Source organism: Euphorbia lathyris, chromosome 7 (genome assembly GCF_963576675.1).
Source record: "Euphorbia lathyris chromosome 7, ddEupLath1.1, whole genome shotgun sequence".
In the NCBI taxonomy this organism is placed as follows: Eukaryota; Viridiplantae; Streptophyta; class Magnoliopsida; order Malpighiales; family Euphorbiaceae; genus Euphorbia; species Euphorbia lathyris.
The window spans coordinates 75,954,096-75,971,529 of NC_088916.1; the positions used below are offsets into that span (position 1 = coordinate 75,954,096).

At 34.6% G+C, this 17,434-nt stretch overlaps 1 protein-coding gene across 1 annotated transcript; it reads right to left on the reverse strand.

Annotated features, from left to right (window-relative positions):
- Positions 1–13,547: 13,547 nt before the first annotated feature.
- Positions 13,548–15,559, reverse strand: LOC136235065 (uncharacterized). The gene is made up of 3 exons (XM_066024583.1): positions 15,091–15,559; positions 14,931–15,002; positions 13,548–14,183 (listed from the first exon to the last, which is right to left on the reverse strand). The coding sequence occupies exons 1-3, from the start codon at positions 15,514–15,516 to the stop codon at positions 13,818–13,820; spliced, it is 864 nt and encodes a 287-aa protein (XP_065880655.1). The 5' UTR covers positions 15,517–15,559; the 3' UTR covers positions 13,548–13,817.
- Positions 15,560–17,434: the final 1,875 nt, after the last annotated feature.

The window sequence follows — 17,434 nt, forward strand, 5'->3', positions numbered from 1 at the left end:
GTACATCTCTGTTTCACCCAAGGCCATTGTGACAAGCTCTTCCTCATCCTCATCTCTAGACTGCGAGCGAATCATCAAAGATGCCGAATACGTCTCCTGAGCCACCTTTTGGTTTCCTCGGATCATTACACCTCCCTTGGCCGTGGGGATGTAAATAGTTAAGTGGCATATGGAGATGAGAGCTGCAGCTTCAGAGATAAAGGGTCGCCCCAGGATGATATTGTAAGCCAACTGGCCATCCAGGATGGAGAATTCCAGATCTCCTTTCCAGATTTGATCTTCATCAGCTAACTCACAATCTAATGTTACCTGGCCCTTCGTTTGGATGGTGTGCCCTGTTACTCCCAGGATGTCCACTATGGTGGTTTCCACTTGGATTGGGTCGACCATAAGCTTGGCGAATGCTCCTTTTGTGACGACATTGCATGAACTTCTGGTGTCAATCATCACTCTTTTCATCTCCTAACCTTCCACCATCATAGTAATGACCAGGGCATCCACATAAGGAGAGATCTCCAAGCCAGCATCTGCAAAAGGGCGATTAAGTGATGCCCTATCCAGAGCAGTGGTCTTTGCCTTTTTCAACACGGGTTGGTATCCAGGTCCGCCTGCTATGACATTGATGGTCCCTTTTGCCTTCTTTTTCTGATCGTCTCTGGATCTGTCACCATCTCCCTTCTTGCTATCATTTTGGACGAACTTGTCCAGCTTTCCCCTTTCGATAAGCCTTTCTATCTCTCTGGCTAACTCCCAGCATGCGTCTGTGTCATGGCCATTCTTCCTATGGCATTTGCAATAATTTTTGGGATTTTTTCCGGTGTTGGTGTACTCCCCCCCTTTTGGTTCGGGGTATGAAATGCTCCGCTTGTGCTGGCTGTTCTCAATCCACATTAGCACTTCGCTTTTAGAGGCATTGAGCGGTGTAAATGATGACACGTATGCTGATTTGTTTTTAGAGCCCCTCCGCCGACCTCTAGAGGATGAATCCGAGTGCTTGTCTTTCTCCTTATCCCGATGGCGAGATTTGCCTTTGTCCTTCTTGGGCGGAGACAATGACTCTCTACGGATATCATCCACCTCCATGAAGTCCTTGCATCTTTCAATTAATTCTGCCATATCTCTGGGCTTCTTCCGAATTAAATCTTCCTGCAAGCTTTTACACGTGGTGTTTTTTGCTAGAGCTTCCGCTGCCATGGAGACATCCACATCGACAATTCGTATACACAATTTGTTGAAATTGTCTACGTATTCTCGAAGGGGTTCATTTGCCTTCTGCTTTAATTCAAAAAGCTTCCGTGACTTGACCGCTGGAGGGATACATCCGGCGAATTTAGCACAAAACTCCCTAATCAACTGATCCCAGCTGTCTATCGATCTGGGAGGTAAAGATTGGAACCAATCATAAGCGGGGCCTCCTAATGTGGTGATAAACATCTGGCACAAAACCACCTCACTTGCACGGTTAAGGATGAGCAACATTCAGTACTTTCTGAAATGGGCCTCGGGGTTGTCTGCACCCATGTACACCGGGATATTAGGTATTTTGAAATGCCTGTCTATTTCCTCAGCCTCGATCCATGCCGTAAAGGGCGAATCACGATTGGCGAAGGGATTATGCCTGGCATTCTCTTCATTTATGCAGAGCACCGCAGCTCTAACGCGATCATCAAAATTTTTCGGACCCGCCCTCGGAGGTCTCCTATGGGGAGATCTACTTGGAGAAGATGAGGAGCTAGAGCCGGACGATGGATCCGATGGCGAACGCCCCCTTCCACCTGCTTGTCCTCCAAAAGGAGCTTGTATATCCTCCTCTTGGTTCGGTGGTGGTTGTGGTCTATCCGGATAAGGCGTCTCTACTGGCCTCTTACTTGGTCTCCGACCTGAGGATGGGGGTGACCTACCCCATCGGGATGACCTCTGCCTTGGAGGGGAAGGTGACTTTGATCGCCTGCTGCTTCCCTTCTTCCTCTTTTTGTGTCTTCGGCCTCCTGATCCGCCTTTTGGGAGATTCGACCGTGGGCGATTCGGGGCACCTGATCCGCCCAGACTCACCCTAGGGTTTCCTAGTCCTCCCGGGAAAGTTTGGTTATTCCTTCGACTTCCTTCTGCTCCATCAGAAAATAGTTGCCGATTGAGTGGCGGGTTACTAGTTGTGACGGTAGTAATCACCATGGAATCCGTAGGTTGAGCTTGGAAGAATGAAGAATTATGGGCGTTCTATCTTATAGCTGCCTGTGGCCATTGAGATGATGTAGGATTTGTGCACCGAAGCTCTGGAATTATCATGGACGACCTTAGGCGGCTCTCCATCTCAGGGCCAAACGCTCTTCCTATGGATCCCGTACATGTTTCGATGAATGTGTCTGGCGACATACTCCTTCCATCATGCGTCATAGGAGTACTTATATCAAGGCGTCCAGCGCTAGTTACAGGTTGGCTTGATGGTGTTATCAACGGTGTTTCAATCCCTAAGGAGGGATTCTGCTCTCCATTCGTCATGTCTTATTGTGAAGGATAAACCCTTTTATTTGGCTAAGGGTCCACTTTCACCGCACCAATTGATGACTAGTGCAGAATTTCCGATTAGCTACCGTCCCTGTGGGGGGCGTCGTTGGGTTCGACGGGGGGAAGCTCCGATGCCAAAGTCAGTATAGGTTATGAAAGAGTAAACTGAATTGACAAAGTAGGGTTTCTAGGATTGTGTGAACGTGTACCTTGATAGCTTGAGATGTAAGCTATATATAGTCATGAAGTTGTAACCTTTAGTAACTAGAAAGTCTCCATTAATGCTTCATTAATGGCGGTTACTGGTTTCCTTTAAGTATGCCCGTTAGCGTATTAATAGCTCATTAATGGTCTTTATCGCGGGATCGGCTCAGCTGTTCCGCTGGCGGATTGGGAGGTTATGGCGGATCGCCACATAGGTTTGATTGCGGACCTCTTGTGGTGAAGTCTTGGTGATCTGCCTATCGGATCTCCTTGCTCGATACGCCGTAACACTCCGGTATCTGGTGATCAATACGTGGCGGTTCTAGGCGAATATCTCCTTTGATCCTTTGGATAATATCCCAATGTTATCAAACACATTGTTAATTCCAACCTAAACCTTATTTCTTTTTTTTTTTCTAAACCTCTAATAGGAGTTCCATACGTTCTATGCACATCTATCCAAAAAAAAAATGCATATTAGGAAATGTAAATTTCCTAATATTAAAATAATTATTCATTATATTTAACCCTCTAATTAAAATATGTATTAACAAGTTAAATTTAGTTATGTGTCTATTTTATCGTCAAAAATATGAATTTTTTTATCTATATTATAGGGATGGAGGGAATAAAGATTTTGATGTTAAATAATTAAGCTTTAGGGATAAAGTGCAAAAATGCCCCTAAGGTTGTCAACCAAGAGCATTATTACCCTTAGCGTTAGAAATGATAAAATTAAGGATCTAAGGTTAGTAACTTGGTCCAATTTTGGACATTCCTAACAAATAAACTCACGTTGTTAAATGCGTTGTTTTCCTAATCAATATGGCTTCTACATTTGATGAATTTTATAAAAATCACTGTGATATTCATCATCGTAATTCACAATCCTCTCTAGACCCTTATTGTTATTATTTCTTGTTTCTTCCTCCATTAATTGGCAGTATAGCATATGATTTCCTTGCTAAGCTACTGTTGCAATTTCAGATTAATTTATCAAATATTATCAACTTTAGGTTTGAGTTGATACCTAAACTTCGATTTAGTTTAAACTAGACTTGTTTGCCAACTTCAGAGGTCAAATGGACTCTTAATTCTGTACACGGATCATTTTTGGCTAATTTGATCCTACATTCAAGTTAAAGGATCAAATTGACACAATTTGGTAAAGCAGTACTACTAGTTATCTGACCTATTCAAAATGTTAGTCTTTGCCCCTGAACTATTATTTGGTAACTAGAGCTGTAAATGAGCTAAGCCGCTCATGGGCGGTTCGGTGTTCATCTTGATTTGATTTATAAATGAATCGAGTTTGAGCATGACAAAACACCATTAAATACAGTATATACAATTGCAGATATAAATAATTTAATGTTTAGTACATTTATCCTCTGAACTTGTCCAAAAAGTTTAATTGGCTCCTGAATTTTGAAAGTGTTTCAATAGCTTAAAATGTTTCAATTAAACATACTTAAAATATTTCGATAGCTCTTTCAACTTACTTAAAATGTAATCAATTAAACACGATCAGATTACACGACACGGAATTGACACGAAATCAACAAACAATTTTAGCGTTTGGGTTGAACTTAGTATATAATGTGTTATTTTTGTATTCACACGTAAATTTTTGGGTTATGTCAGGGTTGGCATGCTAACCCGAAAATGACACGAAACAAATATTTAAAATTATTGTTATATTCTCTCGTTTTTTTACATGTCACGTTTATTAATAAAGGTAATCAAATTATAATTATTACTTAGAAACGCGGCTCGAACTACCTATATTGTTATAAGCACGCTACATAACCCCTCAAAAATGATAGTAGCAAATCTTTTGGATGACTACGGTTAACATATTAATCCAAAAATGACAAAATATTTAAAAATAGTATCATATCCTCTTACATTTTTTAAAGACACAATTTGTACATACGTAGTAAAATTACAGGTGATCCGAAAACACGACACGAAATCAATACTAATCTGATTAGGTTAACATGATGTTGCGAAAGTTTTTGGGTTGGGTTAGGGTGGACTCATTTTGACACTCTGAAATTGACACGACCGGAACCCAATAATTGACACCTCTACAATTAATGATTCGGTTGCATGGGAAATGTGTCACATACTTTGAAAAACTAAAATGACCAAGGTTGGGGTATGAGGTTCTAATATCAGAGAAGATAAGTTTTACAGTTGAGCAAGTAAAAAAATTCTTTTCAATATGTTTTAATCTATCTTGTGAATTATGTAATAACATTCGAAGACATGTGCAACACACCTTTCACATGTTGCTTACTTCTTTGCAACCGAATGATTAATTAACTACATTTTAAGCAATTTTATAGGGCTATTGGGACATTTTAAGCTAGTTGAGAGGACCATCGAGACACTTTAAAAGTTCAGGGGCCAATCAAGCTTTTTGAACAAGTTTAAAGGGTAAATAATATATTAAGCTTAATTTAATATTACATAAACTATAAGCACTAAGTTTGGTGTTTAGCTCAATTTATAAACAAATCGAGTTTGAGTATTGATTTCGAGGCTCAATTCGTAAAGGAGCTGAGCTTGAACATACTGAAACTCGAACCAAAAGCTCGTAAACATAATTAATGAATTATTCACGAGCAAAGTCCATGAACATAATTAATGAGATGCTTGCGAGCAAAACTCGTGAACAAATAAACAAGGTCCTTGCAAGAATCTCACATTTAGATAAAAATTTTAATGACGCTCGAATAGGATGTTGAGCTCAAACTAATCTCGAGCCCGACCTTATCCATTTTTTGTCGAGCCGAGCATGAGCATGCCAAAGCTTTTCTCAGCTTAGCTCTGCTCAATTGCAGTTGTATTGAACACTACATAAAATAAATATTATACGAAAGATGCACTAAAGTGTTGCTCAAATTAAGAGTTAATTTGATCCCTAAAGTTGGCATACAGGTTCAATTTAGCAAAGATTGAAGTTTAGGTATCGACTCATTCCTAAAGTTGGCAGTATTTCACAAATTATCCAAATTTGATAAATTTTAGATAATAAAATTGATTATATTTGGATTAATTTATCAAAATATTATCAACTTTAGGTTTGAGTTGATACCTAAAATTCGATTTAGTTTAAACTGGACTTGTTTGCCAACTTCAGAGGTCAAATGGACTCTTAATTCTACACACGAGTCATTTTTGGCTAATTTGATCCTACATTCACGTTAAAGGATCAAATTGATACTCAAATATTTTGAACTAAAGTTGTCCTACTAACCGGTTTCAAAGACTAAATTGATCCTTATTTCATTACTTTTTGTTTATATTGACACACTATATTTTAAAATATATATATATATATATATATAATGCGGGTAAAATATTACTATTTAACCGCCTCCCACCACTTCCTCTGTTTTTCTGCTTCTTTTTTTCCCCATCCTTCCTAAACCGCCGGCTTTCCTCCTTCTCTCCCTTCCATTTTGTTCCTGTTTAGTTGAGAAGGAAGAAAGAAGCTTGTCTTCCTTCTTCCTCCTCCCACCGTTTTTCCGTTTTCGCAGTTATTTTCCTTTTTGTTTCTGTCAGTTCTTTAGTTGGATCATATATATTTCATCGTACTTCTGGATCCGGTTGAACTGCACATGTTGTTTAAACTCTCAGTTTTGGTAACCTTTTCTGTTTTAGCAAGAACAAAAACGGTATATCTTATCCGTAGATCACTGGATCTACGTGTATGCAAAAGAAAGGACTTAGATCCGAAGGTTCAGAATGGTTCAAATGCTGAAGATTGGACTACAGTTGCTTTGCAGCGAATTTGAAGTTACGATCTGTATATGTTTCAAATGTTGTTTATGTTTTATGTACTTTTAATGACTTTTTTTGCTTTTAATAGTCATGTTCTTGCTTTTAATAGTCATTTTCTTGCCTTCATGGACTATGTATTAGACTTCGCCTATATGTGTGTGAGGTTTTATTCCTTACTGGTTTCATATTGTACTTGCAATTTTATGATTTAATGAAATATTAGCATTCCTATTAAAAAAAATATTACTATTTAAAAGTATATTTTAGGTTAAATAACTCTGTAAGCTAAGTTAGATGACTAAATTAATTATTAGGTTACGAATAATAACTAGTGAAAAAAATTCACATCCTCGTTAGATCTACACGTCTTCAGAAAATATCTAGTTCATTCTTACAAAACAATGATGTAAACGTACCTTAAAGGACTTTTTTTTTATAAACTAATCCTTATATAAGAAATAAAGAATCTTAATTCGTCATTAAATATGTGATTACAATTTATGATAAGAAGAGATAAAATCTAAATTTATGATTTACACCTACTGCACAGAATGATACAATTCTATTCTCTAATTTTTTTTCAAACAATATCAATTTTATCCGTATTGACATTTTAAAAATATATATATAAGAGGGTGGATTAAAGTACAAATCGATTTTCCCCCTACATAGCCCAAGTTTTAAATAATTTTTTTAAAGGTAAAAGTTTGAAATAACAGGCAAATAAGTTCGTTCAAAATTTTTATTAGGTATGAGTAAAATATATAAGTAAAATTACTATATTTCATATGCAAGAAGGTAAACATGTACTTCTCCAAAAATGATAAAGCATAAGAACATTTAGTTGAAACATAATGAGATAGCATATATCTTTTTTATTTAAGAAGAGATAGCATAAAGTTGGGCACTAGTTGAGCGGACAGGGCTTTTAGAGATTAATCAATAATTAATCGGATTTGTATTTTTATGTTTTGTTACATAAATGCAATTAAAATATGTATTATAATATTTTTTAAAAAAATAATGTAATATGATTTAATATAAAGAAAACATGTATATTTGTAATATATATCCTAAAAAACGTGGCAAAAAATATATTTCAACAACAATATTATTGAAACAAGTAAAAAATAATATCCATAAGTAATATAAGTAAACGAACCTATAAAAAGTTATCCTTAAATTGTTGAATCATATTATGGAAACAAGTAAAGAACACAATTAAATAAAAATAGCTTGAAAATAGTAAATAAAATTTACCCAAAACATACGATAATGTTAAAAGTGAATTATAATAAAAAAATAAAATAATAATGACAACAATTTTTTTTTGTTTTGATCGTTGTCCAAATGGCTCCCGGGCGGCCTAGCCACTGTCTGGATGGCCTAAGTAAAAAAAGTCAGAATGAATTCTCGATTTTGAGCATTTATACAGGGCCTAACGGTTCAAGCTGCCTTTTTTAAACACTAAATATCAAATTTTCTTCAATTTATTTTAACTATAAATCTTATAGTATATAATTTGTTTAGAGAAATATAGTATATAATTATATTTTTTTTAAAAACTAATGCAATAAAAATGGTATTAACGATTTGTATTGGGAAAACATGTCTTTATTTGGGCTTGGGGAAAATAAAAATAATTAACTAATTTTATATTGGGAAAATTACACAAAAATTCATATTCTAACAACTATGTCAAATCGATTATGTCAAACTAGTAAAATCAGTATTTTTAATATATTTTAAGGATTAAAAGTCTAGAATATATTTTCTAGGGTTTATGATTTATGAATTGGAGTCTACAATGTTTAAATTAAGGTATAAAATTATAATATATAGAGAATAATGACAAATTAAGAATTAAGTTTGGTGATTTGACTTAGTTGTAATTCTGTACTTAGTTATGATATTCATGTAATAAGAACCAAATGGCCACAGGCCTGCAAGCAGACATGTGGCTGAAGTGGGCCTGGGCTGGGCCGCCCAAGCCCATCTGTGCTGCTAAGGGGCAGCCCAGCACTCCAGCTATGGCTGGAGTGCCAAACTCAGGGTTTGGCACTCCGAGCCGCGGCTCTGGAGTGCCAAACCCCTTTTGGGTTCCGTGCCTATAAATAGCACGGAGCCCAATACTTAAGGGGCTGGAAAATTTAGACGAAAAAATACACTAAAGAAAAAAATTAAAAAAAATTACCCGAACTTAGAAAGGTTGGACACAACTCAAAAACGCTAAAAACGAATCGATTTGTACTCTGTTACCGATTAAGAAGATAACAATCCGAGAAACTAGACCCATTTATTGTATTTTTGTTAGATTAATTTGTTAAAGTAATTTCTATTTGATTGCTTTTATTATTTGCTAAATATTTGTTTTTTAGATTTAAAATAAAAACCACGCTTCTAATTCCAATACGAACCGTGATCCGATTTAAGGATAGTTCGGGATTGAAACGTTGTAGATCCGTCGTTTTAAAAATGTTTTGAATCAATATATTTACTAAAAAAAACCTCATTTTTAATCCCGTTACAAACCATAATCCGATTTAGGGGTAGTTTGGGGTTAAATGTTGTAATAATATAGTTTACTTTCATTTTTATTTTTTTTAATGAAACCAGGGACTGGTTTAGATGTTTACGGCTTTTTTCTTTTTACATTTATATGTATATATACGTGTATGTACGTATGGGGGGAGTTTTTGTTTTAGCAAATTATTGATTATATGTATGCAGTAATATAATATATATGTGGGTTTGTATTTTTGTGTCTTTATTCTGATTTGTTAAAAGGGCAGGGACTGATTAGGAGTTTTTATTTAATGATATTTACGTTTTTATGCTTTTTCGTCATGTTACGCGGTTGCTTTAATAATAGTAGGTTTATATCATATATTATTTACATTTTATAATTGTACTATTATTTACTACTATGGGTATATTATTTACTATTTTATCGTAATATAAATTATATTATATGATTTCTCTTTTTTCTTAGTTATGTATATATATACAATATATTTTTCGAGTCTAATTTCACTATCTTAAAATATATAGTTATAATAGTTATTTTTCTTATAAATGTATATATTTATCTATTGTTTGAATATATGTATATATACTTAGATATATTAGGAAGAGTCTTTTGGGTGTGGAATATTATGAGGATGTAATTGTTTTTAGTTAGGGGGTCTGGTGGGGATTTTTCTTTCTTCTTTAATGTAAGCGCATTGCGCAAATTTTTTTTTAAAAAAAAGGAGGTGTGTGATACTAACACGGAATGACTATATATTGAAATCAAATTTGAAATTTAGAAATTTCATTAAAAGATGATGATAAAGTTAAGTGACATTTGTAAAATAGACTCTGAACTTCAACAATTGTTATTGCATTTTACCCCTTGAAATCATAAGGTAAAAAGAAACAAACTACTAAATTTAGATGGTTTATAAAATGTACATCACAAATGAAAATCGGAGTGAAAATAAGGTAATGAAAATGTTAAAAGATTAAAGTTGTTCATAACGTCATTTACTATGAAATCACATTTTTATTTTTGAAAACCATTAATCAACTCAGATCTCTGACCAAACGAAATGTGATAGCCACGTGTCGGTTATTTTTATAAAAAATAACTAAATTTTGTTTCTTTTTCATAAAAATAACTGACACGTGATAACCAGGTGAGCATACGTGGATGTCATATGTGTTTTCGGTTAGAGATGTCAGTTGACTCATGATGATGTGTCACCTATATCATTATTTCGATACTTTTTAATCACCGAAACCGCCAGAATGACCTAATTGAGATAAAAGTCAAGGTTGAGTGATTTTATTGAAACAAACTGAAGTTGAGTGACAATTTTGAGACACACATATAAGTTCAGTGACCAATGATGCATTTAACCGAGGAATAAGAAGATAGTAGACAATTACAATAAGAAGATAAAAGGTTAATTGCAATAATGATCACTGAAATTTGAGATTAATTTTAAAATAGTTACTAAATTTTATTTAGTTTCAAAATAATCTAATTGAAATTTTCTTCTTTATCTTAATAAAGCATTCCGATGATTTCAAACACATAAAATCATCTGGATATTGATAAAATAGTAATGATTAACTTAAATATGACATGAGAGCTGCATGTCAAAAAAAAAAAATGAGTAAAAGCTTGAAAATGTTACGGTTAAATTTGCACAATTTCATATGTTATGGCTAAATCAGCACTTCGCTTAAACGTTAAGGTTAAATTTATACAATTTCATACATCAGGGCTAAATTCGTATTTCTATTGAAATGTTATGGGTTAAATTTGCACAATTTCATACGTTAGTAATTCACTAAATATTTAACTGTAACGTTTCAAATGAAGTGCTGATTTAGTCCTAACGTATGAAATTATATAAATTTAACTCTAACATTAGGGTTATAATTTTATTTTTATTTTTATAGTATAATAAATTTTAAAATTTTATTATATAAGTTCTAAAAGTATTATTACATAAAAAAAAATTAAAATTTATTATATAAATTTTAGGCAGCGGCTACCTCACTGTCCAGTTGTTGACATGAATCCCTTTGTAGGATTCATGTCAACATATGGTGCCGTGATGAGTAATATAATATTAAAAAAAATGAATTTATTGACCATGGTTGGAAATAGTCCCTTCTAGGGGAATATTTCCCAACCAGGTCTAGTAGAATATTTTTTTTAAAATGGCCCTAAATTAGGGGTTAATCCGTTTAATTCCTCTATTTTGAAAAACACATTATAACCCTATCTTTTATCACCGTAACTCTTTGGTTATTTTGTCTATCTTTTTAGATTTTAAACCAAACATATATTTGATTCCAAGGTTAAATATACAATAAATTAATATTATATTCATTAATCTACCGAAAAGACTCCAGCTCGGAGTTTTTGGTGTTAAAATTAGAGATGAAAAAATGAAACACGACCTGATTACATGACACGAACACGACATGAATTTTTAGTGAGTGTTGAGCTTAATAGGTAATGGGTCATTTTTGGCTTGACACGAAACTGACACATAAATTTTTGGTTAGTGTTGTTATGTGAACCCAAAAACGACACGAAATGACACGGATATTGAAAATTATTGTTATATTCTCTCGTGTTTTCTTTTTGATAGTTAGTGTTGTTAGTGTTAACATACTAACCTAAAAAGGATATAAAATGTTTAAAAACAGTACCATATCTTCTTATATTTTTAAGAATTATTATTAATATATATATGCATAACAAAACTACATGTAACCCAAAAACACGACACGAAATCGACACTAACCCGAACAGGTTAACACGACTTTGACACGAAAGTTTTTGGATTGGGTTTGAGTTTACTCTTTTTGACACGAACCCGATATGACACAACACGAACACGAACCCGAACCCGATAATTGCCAGCTCTAGTTAAAATATTATATTCATTATTATGTAGTTAGTTTAATAATTATGTCATATATTTATATTTAGTTGTTATGTATATAATATTGTAGACATATCGGGATTGGAGGACCGATGAAGAAAAATTATATAAAAAGAGAATCCAAATCAGTCAATTGAAATAAACGTTGAGTCGGAATAACAAACTAAACTTCGTTCGTTTGAACCGTTAGAACCGTCTCGATTAAATTTAAAAAAAAAAATCAAATCGAGACGTCAATTAAAACGGTTCCGCAAATGGAATAGATAGATAGCAAACCACGCTTTTGACACGATAACGAGCCGAATTGACACGTGTAATCATCATTCACGATGGGTATGGTTATGACTATCTTTTGAGGACATTTCTCTCCTTTCTGAATGCATTAATGAGATCAATATCAAGACCTATATTAAGCAAAATTCATACCAGCCATACCAAACAAAGCCAATGGCAATTCCACACCTTTGTCAAACTTGGAAGCATATATCAGAATGTGAGGAACACATCTTGCTAAAATGAAAGTCATCCAATTCAAAACCCATTCTAGCTTTACAATTTTGCTTTTACCATCCCGGACATCGGCCATCCGCCGTACTTTCCTCACACACATTAAGCTCATGACATAGCAGCCACGTGTGTACCTCAGAAATCGGAGTGAGAATAAGGTAATGAAAATGTTAAAAGATTAAAGTTGTTCATAACGTGGCATTTTTATTTTTGAAAACCATTAAGATAAAATTTGACTGTTATCTTCACTAAAGTATAGGGAGGGGTCTAAGATTTTCCAGTGCAAGGGATCCAAGATCTGACTGGGAGTTTTGGGGGCTGCAATTTCAAGTCTTGAGTGGATAGTTGGGGCTATGCTTTAAAGGAAGCATCCGAATTCCTGCAATTTCAAGTGAGTTTTCCTTCATCTAATGTATATATGATGAATTTGTTATTCATTTTCTTTATTTTTGTGGATGAATTAGGTTATTTTCATTTTTCCTTGGTTAGGTCTGATTGAGGAAATTATTAGACAAATTTTAGAGATATGATATTATGGTGATTTGCTTTAGACTGTCTTTTCTGTTATTCAGATGTTTAAGTTTTTGTTATTGTTCTACATTGCAGTAGCACAACTCTTTAAGTTGTTGCTCAAATATAGTCCTGAGGACAAGGCAGCAAAAAAGGAAAGGCTTCTCTTTTGTTTCTCAGCCTAAGACAATGGAAGTAGAAGTAATTGAATCTTTTGAAGAAATCTAACTTGAAAAATTTATCAAAGTCAGAAAAAAGATATGAGAGTTGCTGGATAGTTTCAAGGCAGATCAGACTCAGAACCTTGGAGGCCTGCTGAAAAGTAAGATAAATGTGGTATGAAATATTGGATGTTTGCAGCAGCAGCAGAGATGTTTGCTTGAAATCCAGTCTAGAAAATATGATTTGTAAAACTAGATAGAACAATAAGAAGAATGAAAAATAACTCTAAAGCATTTCCTTATGGTAAGGGCTCAGATTTAGGACCTTCCAACCGGAGGATTTTGTTTCAATATGACAGAACATGATTCTAACAATATTCAAATAAAGAAATTTGTGCAATGAAGAATTACTATAATAAAGAAAGAAACTCAGAATCTATTATGTTCAATCCATTGTTAAATTAAGGTGTAATTTCAGTAATAAATACTCAGACTCAAAGGGCAGCAGTTACAAAACATTGAAGAAGAATAAGAAGAAGAAAAAAGACAAATCATGCCTGCGAAAAAAATAGGGCTTGGAAAAAAAAACAACCTTAAAAAGGTTGTCATGGCAGACTGCCATAGCCAAACCCCAAAAACACAGGACACCATTTATCTTCGTCTCCTAACTCAAACCCAACAAACAACATGTCTATTCTACCCTTTGAAGAAACATAACCAGAGCTAAAACCAATGCAATTGACTGTAATCCCATGGAGTTGTGACCATCATCAAATGCACAGGCTGATGGAAGAAGCCTGTGAAAAAAGGGGGTCGACGATAGAAACAACTCCGAGGAAAAGAGAACTAGGTACTCAAACAACAATAGAAAAGCTACAAAGCCTGTTGTACAGAAACAACTAGAGATGTAAGACAAGCCAGAACCCAATAAATCGAAACCAAAACCTGCAGCATCTCTCTTGCTCTCCTCCTTCTTTGAGACAGCATCTCTCTTGCTCATAACTGACCTCGTGTCTTCCATAGCTGATTCCTTGCCAGCAATGCTGTGCTCAAGGCCCTGCACAGGAAAACCAGAAACCCTTTTCAATAGGAATATATTACAAATGCAGAAACCCTTTTAATAACACCTAAATGACATGAAATCTTATTCAATGCAAAGAACTCCATTTAAGTCAACTCAATGAAGTAAGTTTTAGTTCAATAGGTCAAACTGCACATGATCTACATACTTCCTCAGCCTTGAATAGAATAACATATTTCGTCAGTCCTAGCGAATGCAACAGTTTGTTGTTCAAAATATACAAGGATGTCAGAATGAATAACCTATAGGGTGAAAAAAAAAGGACAATGTTTGCCAGTGAAGGATAAATTCATCTAAATTATACAGCTGAAGGAGAATCCGAATGTTTCAAGGAGAAAGTGGAACTATTACAGAACAAAAACAAATATGATGCATCAACTAATTTCTTTCATAGCAGCAACAGTTCAAAAATACTGGAAGTAATATGGATTATATTTCAACAATAAAATCATAATAAACACAAGCAACAGTTAGCACCTACTAGTTTTTAACCTATACATCTAGCTTAATTGCTCAAGTCTCATATCATTGTACTATGTCATTTGCAAACTGTTAATCCGCATTGCTTTCCTCATCAAAAAGGAAATCCAAAAATTTCATTAGCCCGAAAACTTACAACTTCACAAAGTTGCCCTAAATCTGAAGATATAACCAAATAAATGCTCTACAATATGAATTCTTCATTGCAAACACTAATCAGTGCCTTTTGAAACAATTCCATACCTTAACTTGGATTTCGTTCATTGGGTGACGGTGAGGCGTCAGTAAGCTTTGAATGCGGGTAATCATGGGCCCCTGCAAAGATAATTTGATTAACATGGTTAGAATCAACGCTTACAGCATATTTAAAAATGGACAGAGGTGGTTCGAGCCTAGTGCTTACCTGCAAGCCACAAACAACAACTTGACCTCCTTCATGAAGCATACCATTGACCAATACAACAACTTCAGACAAACCAGAACCCCTTGACCATAGATTGGTCAATGACTCATCTCTGAGTGTGTCAATAGCCATATCCTCATTAGCTTCATTATCATCTTCTGCATCAAAACTCACACGTTCAACCAGTGAGACACTATCTTCACTAGCTAACTCATATACAACTGTGTCAGTAAGGAATGGGACACTAGCTTCATCAGCAACTTTATTCTCCTTTTTCTCCATCACATAATCAATATATGCTTCAAATAATGGACTTGCTTCATCTAAAGAAGCTTTAAGATTAAGATTTACATTATCCCAACTCTTTGCACCCAGCATATAGTCAAACACCTTATCCAGCACATTCCCCACCAGATGCCATACCATATCATCTTCAACCTCCTTCCTATCTTTATCAACCTCCACCTCCTCCTCCTCCTCCCCCACCACCCCCACCCCCACCCCCACCACCTCCACCACCAACTCCTCCTCCTCCTCCTCCACCACCACCACCACCACCACCTCCTCCTCCTCCCCCACCACCTCCACCACCTCCACCTCCTCTTCCTCCACCACCTCCTCCTCCACCACCACCTCCTCCTCCTCCTCCTCCTCCTCCTCCTCCTCCTCCTCCTCCTCCTCAGCAAAAGCACCGTTAACAATTACATCGTCCAAGCTCTTTGCATCCTCCTTAGCTTCCTCCAGCTTTGTTATACAAGCATTCTTTTTCTTATTGTTCAGTGGTACTAAGGCTGCAACTACAATAATAGAACAAGGATCAACAAACAAAACAATAATGAACAAGCAAGCAAACAAACAAAATAGTAGATTAAAACCTGTTTTGCAACTCTTGCATAGGCTCCATTTCTTCTTGGAGGATGAAGAAAATCTGAACACAGATTTGAGCACTTTTGCTAAAGAACCCATAGCAATTTCGATTGAGTAAACAGAGAAAAAAGTTAATTGGTTTGTGTTTGTATTTATAGAGCACCATTTTCCAAATAAAATCTGCTGAAGAGAGGGAAGTTTCCATTTTGAAAAAAAGGAAAGAACAATAGAAAAAAGGAAAGTAATTGATTTAGGGTTCTTAGTGTGAAGGGAGAGGATGAGCTGATGATGATAATTACAGAGTCTAAAAAGGAAAGAGCAACAGAATTGGAATTGGAAGCTAATTGATATAGTCTAAAAAGGAAAGAGCAATTAGGGTTCTTAGTATGAAGGGAGAATTGGAATTGGAAGCTAAAGGAAAGGAAAGCATACAATCAGGCGAAGCAAAAGGGGGAGGAACAGAGTGAAACGACCGGCTGTAAGCTTAGTCCGGCTGTAGCAAAAGGAAAGGAAGCTAATGTAATGTATATAAAGGAAAGGATATAAACTATCTATATATTTATATATCAAATCTATACTATATCTAACAAATCAATATAATATATATATATATATATATACCAAATCCATTTAACATACATATCAAAATTAATAAACTAAATATATAATAACTTAAATAAATAATAAAAATAAGTACTAAAATATTAATTAACTTATATACCATTATTTTTCTTTTTGTATAACTTTTATGATTATTTTAGTATATTTATGTTTGAACCATTTCTTAATTCTTACTATAAATTTAGCCATTAATTTTTTTTTTTTTTTTGAAAAATTGTGACTCTTAATTAGTTTTAATTCGATTCCTAAAATGAGGTAAGTTTCAATTCAGTTAATGCTCAGTTCCAAAATCCACCACCTTTTGGTTTTGAGATTCGCGCCTATTTATAGGGGCACGGATCTCAAGACACGATGTCCCAAATTATGAGCATCACATCCAAATTCTGTGTGTCCTTCCAAAATTTCTAGGCGGGCGCCTAGAATTCCGAGTGTCTCGCCTTTATACTGGGCGTTCACCAAAATTCAACATTACTATATTTATATAACTATATACCATACCCTAAACATATGTGCGTGTGCGTGCGCGTATATATATAATTCTCTCTAATTCGCTGCATATCTATATATAATATAAAACAGTAACGATAGAGCTGAGGTGTCACTTCCTCCTTTTTTACTGATAAAAAACATAATATAATATATAATATTTTAATTTTAATTATATTATTATATTTATCTATAAAAAGATTATTTTATCCGTACTATATCTAAGAGTTCTACATAATTTAAATTAATCCCCAAAATCTCTCTAATTCTCCGTACAGAATCTAAATTAATCCCTAAAATCTATGTAATCTATATGTATGCAGTAAGTGGGTTTAGGCTTGGTCCAGGCTCAGCCCACATACCGTATCAG